Source organism: Paroedura picta, chromosome 11 (genome assembly GCF_049243985.1).
Source record: "Paroedura picta isolate Pp20150507F chromosome 11, Ppicta_v3.0, whole genome shotgun sequence".
In the NCBI taxonomy this organism is placed as follows: domain Eukaryota; kingdom Metazoa; phylum Chordata; class Lepidosauria; order Squamata; family Gekkonidae; genus Paroedura; species Paroedura picta.
In genome coordinates, this window is record NC_135379.1 from 60,909,280 (window position 1) to 60,924,957 (window position 15,678).

Sequence of the window (15,678 nt, forward strand, 5' to 3'; positions counted from 1 at the left end):
TGTTCCTATTGGCTGCAGAGGAAAGGACATGCAGTAATGGGTTTAAACTACAAGTACAACAATATAGGCTAGATATCAGGAAAAAAATTTCACAGTCAGATTAGTTCAGTAGTGGAATAGGCTGCCTAAGGAGGTGGTGAACTCCCCCTCACTGGCAGTTTTCAAGCAAAGGTTGGATACACACTTTTCTTGGATGCTTTAGGATGCTTTGGGCTGATCCTGCGTTGAGCAGGGGGTTGGACTAGATGGCCTGTATGGATCCTTCCAACTCTGTGATTCTATTATTCTAGTGTAAGGGGAATGTTCTTATAGCGACCCTCTACAAGAGCTGAAGGCAAAACAGCATCTTTCAAGGGTAAATGCCCTTCTTTGTTTACTTATTACCAGCTGAGACAGATAAGTGGCAGGGGCCAGAACATATCTTATTTTAACTGGGGCCAAAAAAGTTGGAGCTTTACTCAGGTCCAGTTGACGTTGATTGTCCCATATCAGCTACTTAACTAATGATGCAGCTTGATCATGAGCTAATGTGGATAATGAGTGTATGGAGAAGCCCAGACTTTGGATTCATCTGTGGACAGCCTTAGTCCAAGTTGATTGGAAGCTGTCATTCAGGGTTAAAGAAGCTATACCCTGTGGATTACGTATTAATTTCAGCCACATTCCTATTGCTGACAGACAGATTTTGTCTTGGACCATTAACATTCCTGTTTCCAGATGCACCATGGAGTTAGTTACAAATCATAGAAGTTGGAGGAGGGCCCGAAGGAATTTAGACTGGACCCTTTCAAGCTTGATAGTATGAGGTATTGGAGCGCCCAAAAATGTACCATAAGTGAGTTGGGCTAAAGATTTAGCAGAGTATAGTTTCAGGGCTGCTGGTATAAAGAATCTGCCCTTTGTTCTATAGAATTTAAGTATGTTATTTGCTGATCTTTGCCCTAGTTCTGATGTAGATGAATAATGGATGCTCTTGGCTCCAGAGGTTTGAATATATACACCTAAATATTTAAATTTGGTTACTTGTTCAATTTTGTGCCCGTTTAGCATCCATGTTCTAGATTTTGAATGTTTGCCAAATGCCATGGCCTTGGTTTTCTGGTTGTTAATTTCGAGAAGTTCTTTTTCACAATGTAGGGCAAGTTTTTTAAGCATTCGTCTAATCCCTATGGGAATTCTTGAAAAAAGAACAACATCATCGGCATAAAGCAGTATAGGGATTGGGCAACCAGCTAACATTGGTGGATACAAGTCTGAATGTTGAAACACTTGGATCAAATCATTTATATAGAAGCTAAAAAGTGCAGGGGCTAAGACACAGAATTGCTTGACCCCTTTGAAGGTATTAATTGGGTCAGTTAAATGTCCTTGTTTGGTACATCTTACCCTAAGAGCCGTGTTCTGGTATAAAGATCTAATAAGAATCATAAGCCTTCCATCAATTGAAGTGGACTCTAGCTTTTCCCAGAGATGAGCTCTGGAAACAGAGTAAAATACTGCTTTGAAGTCTACAAAGACAGCATATAGTGAGGCGGGACTAGTAGAGGTATATTTCTCTACTAGAAATAGAGCACGCTGTAACTAAGACAGCGGGCGGTAGCGGGGTGCAGGATTGTCGCGGCGCAATGGGGAGGGCTCGGAGGGCGGGCGGAGAGTGGGCGATGAATTGGTGGCGAGTGGTCGCGGCCTACCTGAGGTGGGGACGTCCGGGATGAAGACGGCGCGGGCTGTATGGAGCTGTCGTCGGAGGCCAGGAGGCAGGCAGCGGGCTCGGCGCAGGTCCTCCGGGGTGGCCGGGCGAGGTTCGACGACGTGTGGGTGGGTTGGGGCTCTCATGCGCTGGAGGACGGGTCGGCGGCGGCATTCTTCTCGTGGCATGGTGGGCGGGATTGCGGAGGCGGGCACATGTTCCTGTGGCGGCAGCGGGCGCTCCCGGGCGCAGCTGAGCTCTTGAAGGCGTTGGGAAGTGCGGGGCTGCGGCAGGTGGCTGCGGGGCGACGGGTACGGGCGCTGGGTGGGCGGCGGGGAGCTGGCTGTTGGACAGCAGGTGAAAGGATGGCAGCGGCGAGGCTTCCGCAAGCGCAGCCAAGGGGGGGGCGGATCGGGAGGCGCTTCGTTGCAAGTCCGGCAGCAAGGGACCAATCGCGAGCTTTCAAATTCTGGTATTGGAGCCTCTGGATTTAACGGTTGCTGAAACTCTGCTTTAAATCTAGATAATAATTGGTTGTACTCTAACCATTGAATTTCTACTCCTTCTTTCTTTATTGTTTGCATATCCTTAAACTTGCAGGTTTTTAATATTTTGTACTGGAGACACTCCCTTCAAGGATCGCTGCCTTGCCACGGCTATGCCGTGCAGGGCCACCCAAGACGGACAGGTCATAGCTGAGAGCTCTGACAAAAGGTGATCCACTGGAGAAGGAAATGGCAAACCACTCCAGTATCTTTGCCATGAAAACCCTATGGACAAGTTCAAAAGGCAAAAAGATATGATGCCGGAAGATGAGCCCCTCAGGTCAGAAGGTGTCCAATACGCTACTGGGGATGAGCAGACGGCTAGTAAGAGTAGCGCCAGAATGAATGAAGCGGCTGGGCCAAAGCCGAAAGGACGCTCAGTTGTGAAAGTAACTGGTGGCGAAAAGACAGTCCGATGCTATAAAGATTTTTATTCCATAGGAACCTGGAATGTCAGATCAATGAATCAAGGCAAGCTGGATGTGGTTAAGCAAGAAATGACAAGACTGAACATCGACATTTTAGGAATCAGTGAACTAAAATGAACAGGAATGGGTGAATTTAATTCAGATGACCATCAGGTATACTACTGTGGGCAAGAATCTCTCAGAAGAAATGCAGTAGCCTTCATAATCAATAAGAGAGTAGGAAAAGCAGTCTTGGGATACAATCCCCAAAATGACAGAATTATTTCAGTTCGAATCCTAGGCAAACCATTCAACATCACAATAATCCAGGTCTATGCCCCAACCACTGATGCTGAAGAGGATGAAGTTGATCAATTCTATGAAGCCCTACAACGCCTTCTAGAAGCAACGCAAAAAAATCATGGGGGATTGGAATGATAAAGTAGGAAGCCAAAAGATAACCAGGATAACAGGCAAGTTTGGCCTTGGAGTACAAAATGAAGCAGGGCACAGGCTGGTAGAATTTTGTCAAGAGAATACAATGGTCATAGCAAAAACTCTTTTCCAACAACCCAAGAGACGACTCTACACATGGACACCACCAGACGGTCAACACAGAAATCAGATTCACTATGTGCTCTGCAGCCAAAGATGGAGAAGTTCTATACAGTCAATAAAAACAAGACTAGGAGCTGATTGTGGTTCAGATCATGAGCTTCTTGTTGCAAAATTTAGGCTTAAATTGAAGAAAGTAGGGAAAAGCACTAGGCCACTCAGGTATGAACTAAATCATATACAGTAGAGGTGACAAATAGATTTAAGGAATTAGATCTGATAGACAGAGTGCCTGAAGAACTATGGACGGAGGTTCGCAACATTGTACAAGAGGTAGCAACTAAAACCATCCCAAAGAAAAAGAAATGCAAGAAATCAAAATGGCTGTCTGAGGAAGCTTTACAAATAGCTAAGGAGAGAAGGGAAGTGAAAGGCAAGGGAGAAAGAGAAAGATACACCCAATTGAATGCAGAATTCCAGAGAAAAGCTAGAAGAAATAAGAATGCCTTCTTAAATGAACAGTGCAAACAAATAGAAGAAAACAATAGAATGGGGAGGACCAGAGATCTTTTCAAGAAAATTGGAGATATGAAGATAACGTTTCATGCAAAGATGGGTATGATAAAGGACCAAAATGGTAAGGACCTCACAGAAGCAGAAGAGATTTAAAAAAGGTGGCAAAATTATACAGAAAAACTATACAAGAGCGAGCTTAACATCCCTGATGACCACAGTGGGGTAGTTACTGACCTGGAGCCAGACATCCTGGAATGTGAAGTCAAATGGGCCTTAGGAAGTCTGAGCAACAATAAAGCTAGTGGTGGTGACAGCATTCCAGTTGAACTATTCAAAATCTTAAAAGACGATGCAGTAAAAGTGCTACACTCAATATGCCAGCAAATTTGGAAAACTCAACAATAGCCACAGGATTGGAAAAGGTCAGTTTACATTCCAATCCCAAAGAAGGGCAGTGCCAAAGAATGTTCAAACTGCCGCACCATTGCACTCATTTCTCATGCTAGCAAAGTTATGCTCAAAATCCTACAAGCTAGGTTCCAGCAATATGTGGACCGAGAACTTCCAGAAGTACAGGCAGGATTTCGAAGAGGCAGAGAAACTAGAGATCAAATTGCCAACATACGCTGGATCATGGAGAAAGCTAGGGAGTTCCAGAAGAACATCTACTTCTGCTTCATTGACTATGCTAAAGCCTTTGATTGTGTGGAGCACAACAAATTGTGGCAGGTTCTTAAAGAGATGGGAATACCAGAGCATCTTATTTGTCTCTTGAGAAATTTATATGCAGGTCAAGAAGCAACAGTGAGAACTGAACATGGAATCACTGATTGGTTCTAAATTGAGAAAGGAGTTCGGCAAGGCTGTATACTGTCGCCTTGCCTATTTAACTTGTATGCGGAGCACATCATGAGAAAGGCGGGATTAGAAGAGTCACAAATTTGGATCAAGATTGCCGGGAGAAATATCAACAGCCTCAGATATGCAGATGATACCACTCTAATGGCAGAAAGTGAAGAGGAACTAAAGAGCCTGTTCATGCGGGTGAAGGAGGAGAGTGCAAAAGTTGGCTTGAAACTCAACATCAAGAAAACAAAGATCATGGCATCCGGCCCTCTCAATTCCTGGAAAATAGATGGGGAAGAAATGGAGATAGTAACAGATTTTATTTTCCTGGGCTCCAAGATCACTGCAGATGGGGACTGCAGCAAAGAAATTAAAAGACGCTTGCTCCTGGCGAGGAAAGCTATGGCAAAGAATTGAGGCTTTTGAACTCTGGTGCTGGAGAAGACTCTTGCGAGTCCCTTGGACTGCAAGGCAAACAAACCGGTCAGTTCTAGAGGAAATCAGCCCGGACTGCTCCTTAGAAGGCCAGATCCTGAAGATGAAACTCAAATACTTTGGCCACCTCATGAGAAGGAAGGACTCCCTGGAGAAGAGCCTGATGCTGGGAGTGATCAAGGGCAAAAGAAGAAGGGGACAACAGAGAATGAGGTGGCTAGATGGAGTAACTGAAGCAGTAGGTGCAAAATTAAATGGACTCCAGGGAATGGTAGAGGACAGGAAGGCCTGGAGGATCATTGTCCATGGGGTCGCGATGGGTCGGACACGACTTCGCACCTAACAACAACAATGAAAGATAAAATACTTCCCCGAAAGAGTTGTCCGCTGAGTTATCTCCTCACCGCCGCCGCCATCTTGGCTGATTAAGAGCCAAGCAGGGTTCATAATAGGACATTCCACAATAGATCACTGCCAAACTCTTTACCATCTGACTGCTTCTGGAATGAACGGTCCAACCAAAGCTTTATATGTGGCTTTTGTTGACTTAGCAGCAGCCTTTTACTCAATCGATAGGGAGAGGCTTTGGCAGAAACTAGACAGGACAAATTTGGATAAGCGTCTTTTGTACCTTTTTTGCCAATTACATACTGACACATTGGCAAAAATTAAAGTGGGACCATCAGGATCTCTAACAAAGGATATTCCAATCAGAAAAGTAATCAAACAAGGATGTGTCTTGGCCGCTATGCTCTTTAATTTGTTTATTAATGATATAATTTGTGCTTGCCACAACACTGATAGAGCTATTCTAACCAAGCAGTAATATCAGGGCTCTCTCAGCCTCGCCTCCCTCACAGGGTGTCTGTCTGTTGTGGGGAGAGAAAAGGGAAGGTGATTGTAAGCCGCTTGGAGTTTCCTGGTAGAGAAAACCGGCATATAAGAACTAACTCCTCTTTTTTCCTGTCCAACTTTTATGCCTGTACATAGGAATGAGGAATACTTTGGTATGAATGGGTCTTGTAGCTAACATTAAAAACGATATATAGCAGCAGACTCCCACAACGTATGCAGTGTACTCCATGAGAAATCACATGAGCCTCCCCCACTCCTCTCTCGACTACTTCCCCTGTGATAAGCTTGGTATGAGACAGAAAAGCCATAAGAGGAAAAGGAGAGGTTGAATTGCGTTTTTAACTTATTTTTTACTGCTGTAAACTGCCCTGAGCCCACTTGTGGGGGGGGGGGGGCGATATAAAAATCAAAATATAAATAAATAAACCTTGACACATGATGATGGTGTTTGCAATTTTTTTATCACCTCATTCCAATAGTTCTGCAAGTTACTTGGTACTTAACAGCAGCCCTCCTTCCCCCTCCCCTCATTATTTATCTCAATATTGTTGAAAAATAATGAATCAAGAAACTACTGGTTAAATAAATTAACTCCAGCTCCCAGTGGCAACGTCTGTAACTCATATGAGCCATTTTGACTAGTGAAAACTGTAGTGTTTTTTTAAACATGCCCTTTAAGTAAAAGAATTGGTGAAAAGATTCTTTGGTTCTCCTAGGAGGACAAAAGACAACTACCATCTTTTCTTTTCTGACTCAGTTGGTGCTTCATGTTTTCCTCGTAGGCCTGCGCACAAAAAAAACGAACCTGTAAACTTTAGTAAACTGATCAGCAGTGGCTATGGCGACGAATGGCTACAGCAGCGTGATGAGTGGGAAAAGAAGAATTCCCAGCCTAATGGTAATGTATCTCAATTCCTTTCTTCTTTCCTTTGGGGATCAATAGTAGCAAGGGCTGCAGTCCTCACTGCAGATCAGCAATCAAGCTAGACTTGGGCATATGAGTCTCCTAAAGCCACAACAAGGCCCAGTAGACAAGCGACAGAAACCAGGGGCCTCCATTCACACCTTCTTCGTTTACTCTTTGCTGCCACAAACCATCTGTTTGGTTCTGCCAGGATAAGATCTTTGGATTTTGTTTCAGTTGGGAGAGGTCATGTAGAACTGATGGGGTAATGTATTTGCCGGGCACAAAGAAAAGTGTCCACGTGAATGTGCACTGTGAAGAATTCCTTCTCCTTTGTCTCTTGCAGATTCTCTTCTTCCAAGTGAGTACCAGAAGAAAATAGAAAAGCGGTCGAAAGCTAGGAAACATACATTGTCATACAAAAGAAACCCTAGATCCCAGTCTGGACCTGAAATGGGTACCCAGCCTAAGAAGCCACTCTTCAAACTCCGAATGTATGCGACCCCCGCCCCTATCTTGACTGCCCATCTCTCTCTTAAGAGTCATCCCTTTCCAAACATTCATGCTTCTTTTCACTGTCAAGGGACTGTAAAAACAAAGGAATGTATATTTTAACTCAAACTTGACTTCAAATGAATACTCATTCTGTTTACACATTAATAGGTAATCCTTTTCTTTGCTTATAGCTGCTAGTTTATTTCCTCCTCTGACTGTCCTCTCATCTCATTGGCTGTGGTTCACAACCATGGGAAGGGGGCTCTAGCCACCTCACCGCCATTCACAGACCTCAAAAGGTTTTTTTACATTTCCTTCAAGTACATGAAAGCTTATAAAACAGAATTTTTAAGGCACTTCAAGTTCAGAAACTCTTTGCATTTGGTATAAGGAGTTCCTAAAGAGGAGACATCCCTCACTCCCATTAATGATAATTTGGGGGTATAGATACATTGGGAAAATAGCAGTAGTTCGGTATAAATTAACAGTATGTTTTGGGCTTTGCAACTATGAGACGCTGACACTTGCCGACATGCTTAATGGAAAAGTACTCATTTCCCTCTTATCTCTTGTATTGCAGATTCAGAGACATCCCAGCTAGAATCAACACAAACAGACAATGAGTAAATGCTGATCGCTTCATAGTTACCAAACCAAAATCTGTCGCAATTCCAGAACATCACAGAAGGCAACAAAGCATAATGCAGTTTAGGAAGCAGGTGTCTCTCTTTATATGGCGATGTGTGTTAGATTATGCACGTCTGTTTACTTTAACAAGGTTGCAGCTGAAATGAATTCAGCCCAGTGATCCACAGCAGCAATGGTCACAGCCTGGACGCTTCCTTCCTTCCTTCCATCGTACGCCTGTCTCTTAAGACACTGCTTGTTTTTGAAACCCATCCCCACTGACTTTTCCTAATCCCTGCTTTCCAGCCTTGAGACGCATCCATCAGCTAGGGAGCCAGCGAACAGCAACATCCCAGCGGGCGCGAGACCCGAGTCGTCCGTCTGCTGTGCCGGAGAGAACGTGGCAGGACAAAACAGACCTGTTTTGAGTAACACACTTTGCATTGCTGAGCCTTTAACGCCTCTCCCTATTTTTGTAATGTTTCAAAGTATTGAAAGGGGTAAGTCAATGTCAGATTTTAGTGACGGTCCACGCTCAAAGAGAGTAAATAAGATATATATTTGAAAACTCTCTGTGTATCATCACTGAAGCTGTTTTGCAGAATTAGTTGGTATTGAGAGTTTTCATGCCATTCCTCTGTTGTTGTGATTTCTACCTCCCCATCATATCAACTGAATTTAGTACTTGGATTCTGTTTAAATAAACGCCACTAGAAAGTAGAAGCAGTTGTTGTTGAATTACTATCGTTAGATTTGCCAAGCCACTGAAGCCTCATAATAGCTTACTTTGTTTCCTTGAAGTGTTGTATTTCATAACAAGCTGAATTCCCCCCCCCCCAAAAAAAAACCAACCTTTTTTTTCGTAACAAACCAAAGTACATAGCCTTTCACAGCCAGAGTTAACAGGCTGTGTGGCCATGGTTTGGTAGTTTTAATCCCTGACTTTTCGCCAATAACTGGCTGGCATCTTCAGAGGTGGGACACAGCAAGATTATTATTGTTGTTGTTGTTGTTGTTGTTGTTGTTATTATTATTGGATTTCCAGCTCCCCTGAGGCTCGTTGCAGGTAACAACATGTAAAAAACCCATAAAACCCCTAATACAATAAACACCTAAAAACAATCCCCAGCCCATCCAACCCACCCCACTTGATGGTGGAACTATCCGGGAAACCAGGGGTCACTGCTGATGTAGATGTAGAGGGGAGGGGTGATCTAAAAAGGGGAGGCGCCGGTCTCAAACATAAGTCTGGTGGAAGAGCTCCGTTTTGCAGGACCTGCAGAAGGATGGCAAATCCCACAGGGCCCGCAGCTCCTCCGGGAGCTCATTCCACCAGGCGGGGGCCAGGACCGAAAAGGCCCTGGCTCTGGTCGAGGCCAGACGCGCCTCCCGGGGGCGAGGAACCACCAATAAATTAGTCCCCACCGAGTGTAACGCCCTGCAGGGGGGGCATAAGGCACCAGGCAGTCCCTCAAGTATGTGGGTCCCAGACAGCGGAGGGCTGGGTTAAAACCAAGGTTAAAACCAAAACCTTGAACCTGATCCGGCTAGCAATTGGTAGCCAATGCAGCTGCCTCAGCACAGGTTGTACATGGGCCCTCCAAGCTGTTATTGTGAGGACCCTAGCAGCCACATTTTGTACCAGCTGTAATTTCCGGATCAGGCGCAGAGGTAGGCCCACGTAGAGCGAGTTACAGAAATCTATTCTGGAGGTGACCGTCGCATGGATCACGGTGGCTAGGTAGTCAGGAGATAGGTAGGGTGCTAATAGCCGGGCCTGGCGAAGATGGAGTGTTAACGAGGCATCCAAGGTCACCCCCAAATTCCTGCGGCACGATGGTCAGTTGCATCCCGGCCAAGGTGGGTAATGGCGCTTCCTGATCTCCTCCCTTCCCCCCAAACCACAGGACCTCCGTCTTGGCAGGGTTGAGTTTTAGGCGACTCTGCTCGAACCATTCTGTCACTGCTTCCAAACATCTGGCAAACGGATCCAGGGGAGAATCAGGACGGCCGTCCATCAAGAGATACAGCTGGGTGTCATCAGCATACTGATGGCAACCCAAGCCGTAACTCCTGACCAGCTGGGCCAGAGGGCGCATGAAGATGTTGAAAAGCGTGGGGGAAAGCACCGAGCCCTGTGGTACTCCACAGGGGAGCCCAAACGAGCTCGATAGCTCATCCCCCAACACCACCCTCTGGGTCCGGGTTAGGAGCAAGGAGCGTATCCAGCGTAATGCTGTGCCCCTTATCCCTGTCCCGGCGAGGTGGCATGCTAGTAGTTCCTGGTTGACCACATCAAATGTGGCCGACAGATCTAACAGAACTAACACAGCAGAGCCACCTCGATCCAGCTCACGATGGAGTTCATCCGTCAGGGCAACCAGCACAGTCCACACCCCGTGGCCAGGACGGAAGCCAGCCTGGTATGGATTGAGTGCCGAAGTTTCAGGAACACTAGGAGCTGGTCCGCTGCGGCCCTTTCAACCACCTTTCCCAGGAACGTTAAATGCGCAACCGGGCAGTAGTTGGCTGGGTCCCGTGGATCCAGCGATGTTTTTTTCAGGAGCGGGCAGACCACTGCCTCCTTAAGCCGCTCCGGAAACTCCCCCGACTGGAAAGAGTAGTTAACAATATCACGGAGCTGCTCTCCTTTCCGTGGGAATCTCTGTGCTGCACCCATCTTAACCATGTCCTACCCCTGAAGATGCCAGCCATAATTACTGGCAAGAAGTCAGGGACTAAAACTACCAGACCACAGCCACAAAGCCCGGAAAACTCACAACAAGCCAAAGTATAGAGTTTGTGCAGGGGACTGAGATAGCTCTCTCAGTCACGTGTAGCTTGATCTTTTGCATCATGCTGCCAAGTTGTAGGAAGGATTTCCCCGCAGAGATGTTGGTAAAATAGCATTTTGTAAGAGCCTAGTCACAGGGTGGAACACTGACCTTATGGGAGTTCACACATTTGATGAGTCACATTTGGATTAGGAAACAAAGGATTTACAGTAGCAGCTACAGCACAAAGCCAGAAAATTCTGCATGCAACATGAAACAAACATTTCATAATAGTTTTGAGTGATCCATGCAACGGTCACCTCCAGAATAGATTTCTGTAACTCCCTCTACGCGGGCCTACCCTTGCGCCTGATCCAGAAATTGCAGCTGGTGCAAAATGCAGCTGTAGGGTCCTCACAGGAACATCTTGGAGGACCCACATCCAGCCAGTGCTGAGGCAGCTATATTGGTTAACAGTTGCTAACCGGATCAGGTTCAAGGTTTTGGTTTTAACCTTTAAGGCCCTCCGCGGTCTGGGACCCACATACTTGAGGGGCTGTCTGACGCCCTATGCCACTGCAGGGCCTTATGCTCCGCAGGGACTAACTTGTTGGTGGTTCCCGGCCCCCAGGAGGCGCGTCTGGCTCCAACCAGGGCCAGGACCTTTTTGGTCCTGGCCCCTGCCTGGTGGAATGAGCTCCCGGAAGAGCTGCGGGCCCTGCGGGATTTACCAGCATTCCGCAGGTCCTGCAAAACGGAGCTCTTCCACCAGGCTTATGGCTGAGGCTGGTGCCACCTGGTGAGATGGGTCCCCCTCTTCTGCAGTCCTTTCAGGCTATCTCTGGTCTCCTTGGGTAATGTCGCCATGTTGGGTTTGCTGATGTGTTTATGTATTAGGGGTTTTTATCCGGAGGGTTTATATGCTGTTACCCGCCACAAGCCTTAGGGGAGTGGCGGGCTATAAATCCAAATAATGATGATGATGATGATGATGATGATGATGATGATGATGATGATGATGATGATGATGCTGCGCTCTGCCCTCAGGAATGTCAGTTGTCAACATAATTCAAAAGGGCCCAACTCTGGTTAGGCCTCCTATCTAACAACAAAGGCTACATATTACATATTATACAGAATGACAGAACCATAGAGTTGGAAGGGGCCATACAGGCCATCTAGTCCAACCCCCTGCTCAACGCAGGATCAGCCCTAAGCATCCTAAAGCATCCAAGAAAAGTGTGCATCCAGCCTTTGCTTGAAGACTACCAGTGAGGGGGAGCTCACCACCTCCTTAGGCAGCCTATTCCACTGCTGAACTTCTTAATAAACAGTGGATACACATATATAGGGAACATAGAATATACATATATAGTGAGAGATACATATTTACAGGCAGCTGAGCAATAAAATATAATTTTCTTTGAACCATGGCCATTACTCCATTACGACACAGTGGGCGCCAAAGAGGGTTTCTGTGAGAATTAGTTTACACGGGAAGCAGCTGCAGCCTCAAGGTCATTTGGCTGGACTCTTATTGCTTCCAGGCAACCCACAGAGAACAGAGTCAGACACAAACTGGGTCCCACCTCCAGGCAAGGACTGGGATCTCCTCACCTAAGGCTTAACCTGATTTACCATAACAAGCAAAATACCTTCTGGCAACACGCATCCCATAAACATACAATAACGATGGGGGGGTGGAGCTGAAAGTCCATTCAATAAACCACAAACATTTGGCAGAACCAAGCTGGTTCTGACCATCTGGCTGAATATTTTTACGGTATGTGGTCATCTCTGGTAATCTGTGTTATAACAACAAACCAACTGTAGTAAGTAACTAAAGAGCTGCTTCTGTAGTTCCGAATAAGATAGTCACTTGAGAGGGCTTTTAGCTGGAGTCTGTTCAGAATAATTTGCTTCCTGTTAAGTTATTTAGGAACGGAAGACTCTTGTGCTGAACCTTTTGCCTCTCAGCTCCTGTTTATCTCCAGAGAAACTTAAGAGGGGACTGGAACTCCTACACCTAGTATTTGCAGCAGGAAAGGAAAAGGTCTGGGACGGAAAAGGCCAACAGTAGTCTTCGGGGTAGGTCAGAAGCTTTCCCATTTTTGTACTTCAGCAAACAGATGTCTTAAGGAAGAGAGAGGGAAGCTCATTTACTGAAATCTCTTGCATGCATTTGATGGGAAATGATGCTTGTGAAAATACCCTGTTGAGGAAGATTTGGATAAAGAAAGTCAGAAAGAAAGAATGCAGTTAACTCTTAGTTGTAACTGAGTTACATGCAGGGGAGTGTCCTTTCCTCAAACGTAAAATGCTGGGTTGTCTATTAACTGAGTGATGGAGAGCTACTTATCCTGGATGCTTTAGGCCATTGGTCCCCAACATTTTTATCACTGGGGACCAGTCAACGCTTGACAATTTTACTGAGGCCCGGGGGGATAGTCTTTTGCCAAGGGACATCGCCGCCATCTCTTGCTTTCCGCTTGCTTTCCCACTGGCGCTCCTGACTTCCTGCCGCCCGCTGGAGGGCGCTGCCAGCAGCAGCTGCACAGTGCCATGCCAAGGGGGAGCCTCAGCCATGGTGGCCGCCGGAGAGCACCAAAGGTGAGCCGGTGGCAGAGTAGCAGAGCAGCCCCCGAGGCAGCAGCCGGTGAGGAGGATGAAGAGGAGCCGCGGCCCGGTACCGACTGATCTACAGACCGGTCCCGGTCCCCGGACCGGGGGTTGGGGACCACTGCTTTAGGCCGATCCTGCATTGGACATGGGGTTTGACTCAATAGCCCCTTTGGCCCCTTCCAACTCTATCATTCTATGATTCTAATCCCCTCACAGCATCCCGACAGTTCTGCGAGGGGCAGAGCATTTGTCCAAGCCAGGAAGAATAAGAAGCGAAAAAATGGTAAACAACATGGCAGAAACTTGGACCTCCATGGAGATGCCACTGTTAAAATGCTTCGGCTTCCTTGAATGATAAGAAGGTTTTAGGGCAGGCTTTTGCCGGCATTGGCGTCTACAGGGAAAGGGAGCTCTGGGGAGATGTGTTGTCTCCACAATGGCTGCTTATCCCTTGGGGATATGTTGTGCAGAATGTATAGGCAGGAGTTGTCTTGAAGCCACATCAGCCCTTCCTCCCAATGGCTTCTTCTTCCCACTGGTTGCTTCTTTGTCTCTCTTTTTCTGATCTCTCCAGATCCACAGTACCTCCTTCCTTCTGTGGCAGAAAGCTGTAACCTGCATGGTTTGCATCGCTGGCTGATCTGTGCTGTCCACATCTCAAGACTACCCAACAGAAACTGTGCATGGGACACGATGTTGTAATTCCAGTATCTGCAAACCAGTGCTTGTTCATGCAACACCCAAACCTAGGCTCATTCCTCACATATTGGATAATGCACTTCCAAGGGTCTTTTGCAGTGGAATTATCCTGTGCGAGACAGGAAAATCGGCTTTTCAGGTGCATTGAGAAGTGCATTATCAGTGTAAGGAACGAGCAGTTTTTAGCCTCTGCACTCTCCACTTTTGGTCAAGGCAGCATTTAGTCTGAAGATGAAACTCTTCCTTTAACTTCCAATTTTCATAGCGATGTGCCTTAACGTTCTCGAGTTAGTCTCGTCTCCAAGAAACACAAATTCTTAATCTCTCCACAAGAATAAAACCCAAACGTATGTGCTCCCGACACACTACCTGATTGGCCCTCGCTGGGAGAGCACCCCCACAGTGAGGGCCAAACGTGGGACTTCCCACCCTTTCTGGGAAAGCACTCGCCCAATGAGAGACAAATGCGGATTTCCTCCTCCCCTCCCGCCTACTGTTTCTGCCACTTTCAGCAGTTAGCCCTGGGGGAGAGGACCCAGCCTCGATGACTGCACCACTGCTGGTAAGTAACCCATCCTTGCTCACTGGCAAGGCCCTGCCTTGCCTTGGAGGTGAGTGGGCCAGATGCCATTATTTCCCCCATCCCTCCAAGGAGGGCACCAAGCACCCCTCCGCTTCAATTCAGAAGTGCATCATCCCACCCACTCCCAGTTTTCACTCCCTTTGTGAAGACTCTGTGCCAGACCTCTACACCTTCCGGCCTTCGCAGCTGCCAGGTTTCTTCCCATCACTTTCCCACAGTCTTCTCATCAACGTAGGAAGCCATGCAAAACCTGGGGCTGCCAGTTTTGCCCAAGGAAATTCCCTGCAATTTGAGAGCCTGAGGGGAAGGGGGGAATCAGAAAAGGGATTTCACCTACAGTCTCTTATTCAGAGTTTTAATCAAAATGATTTATTACTCTCTCCTTACTGTTACTGTACTGTTAGGATTCTTGGAAAATCCTGGCAACTCTGTTATGCACACTTTGCAGAAATGTTAGCATTGAGGCGGCCTTTCTAATAACGTCACATAGACCAGGGGTAGTCAACCTGTGGTCCTCCAGATGTCCATGGACTACGATGCCCATGAGCCCCTGCCAGCATTTGCTGGCAGGGGCTCATGGGAATCGTAGTCCATGGACATCTGGAGGACCACAGGTTGACTACCCCTGACATAGACCACTCTACAATCTAAGAGCCACGGTTTTGCTGCTGATATAGTTCTAGACCCAAGAAACTGCTGCTTCTGCCTAATGAGGCTGCAGTTATAAGTTACTGAAAATGCCACTTTGTAAAACGAGACGGGATGTGAGCCTGTCTCTTGCCGTAGAAAAGAGTCCAAGAGCGCCATATATAGATTAATAACATTTATGGCAGGGGAGGAGCTTTCGTGAGTCACCGCTCACTTCCTTAAGACAGCATTTCCTGGTTATAGAACTTGCATGTGTCTTTTTGTTGTTTCAGGATTTCCTCAAGGTGACTTCCTCTAATGTAGATCCAAGGAGTAGCCGTGTTGGACTGAAGCAGCAGAGCCGAGTTTGAGTCCAACAAAGTTTCATTCCAGGTGTGGTTTTTGTGTGCACAGCACATGTGCTGTGTGCATACAAAAGCATACACCTTGAATGCAACTTTGCTGGTCTTAAAGGTGCTGCTGAAGTCAAACTTGGTT

At 46.6% G+C, this 15,678-nt stretch overlaps 1 protein-coding gene across 4 annotated transcripts in view; it reads left to right on the forward strand.

Moving 5' to 3' along the window:
• The window catches only part of C11H7orf57 (chromosome 11 C7orf57 homolog), a 30,350-nt gene extending 21,752 nt beyond the window's left edge, over positions 1–8,598 (forward strand). For 3 of the 4 annotated variants that reach the window (XM_077302996.1, XM_077302994.1, XM_077302997.1), the window contains exons 8-10: positions 6,632–6,747; positions 7,100–7,247; positions 7,829–8,598. In XM_077302996.1, coding sequence (XP_077159111.1) covers positions 6,632–6,747; positions 7,100–7,247; positions 7,829–7,871 — 307 coding nt within the window. In that variant the 3' untranslated portion in view covers positions 7,872–8,598. The remainder of the gene's footprint in view (positions 1–6,631; positions 6,748–7,099; positions 7,248–7,828) is intronic. The other variant, XM_077302998.1, reaches the window with a different exon arrangement.
• The last annotated feature ends 7,080 nt before the right edge of the window (positions 8,599–15,678 follow it).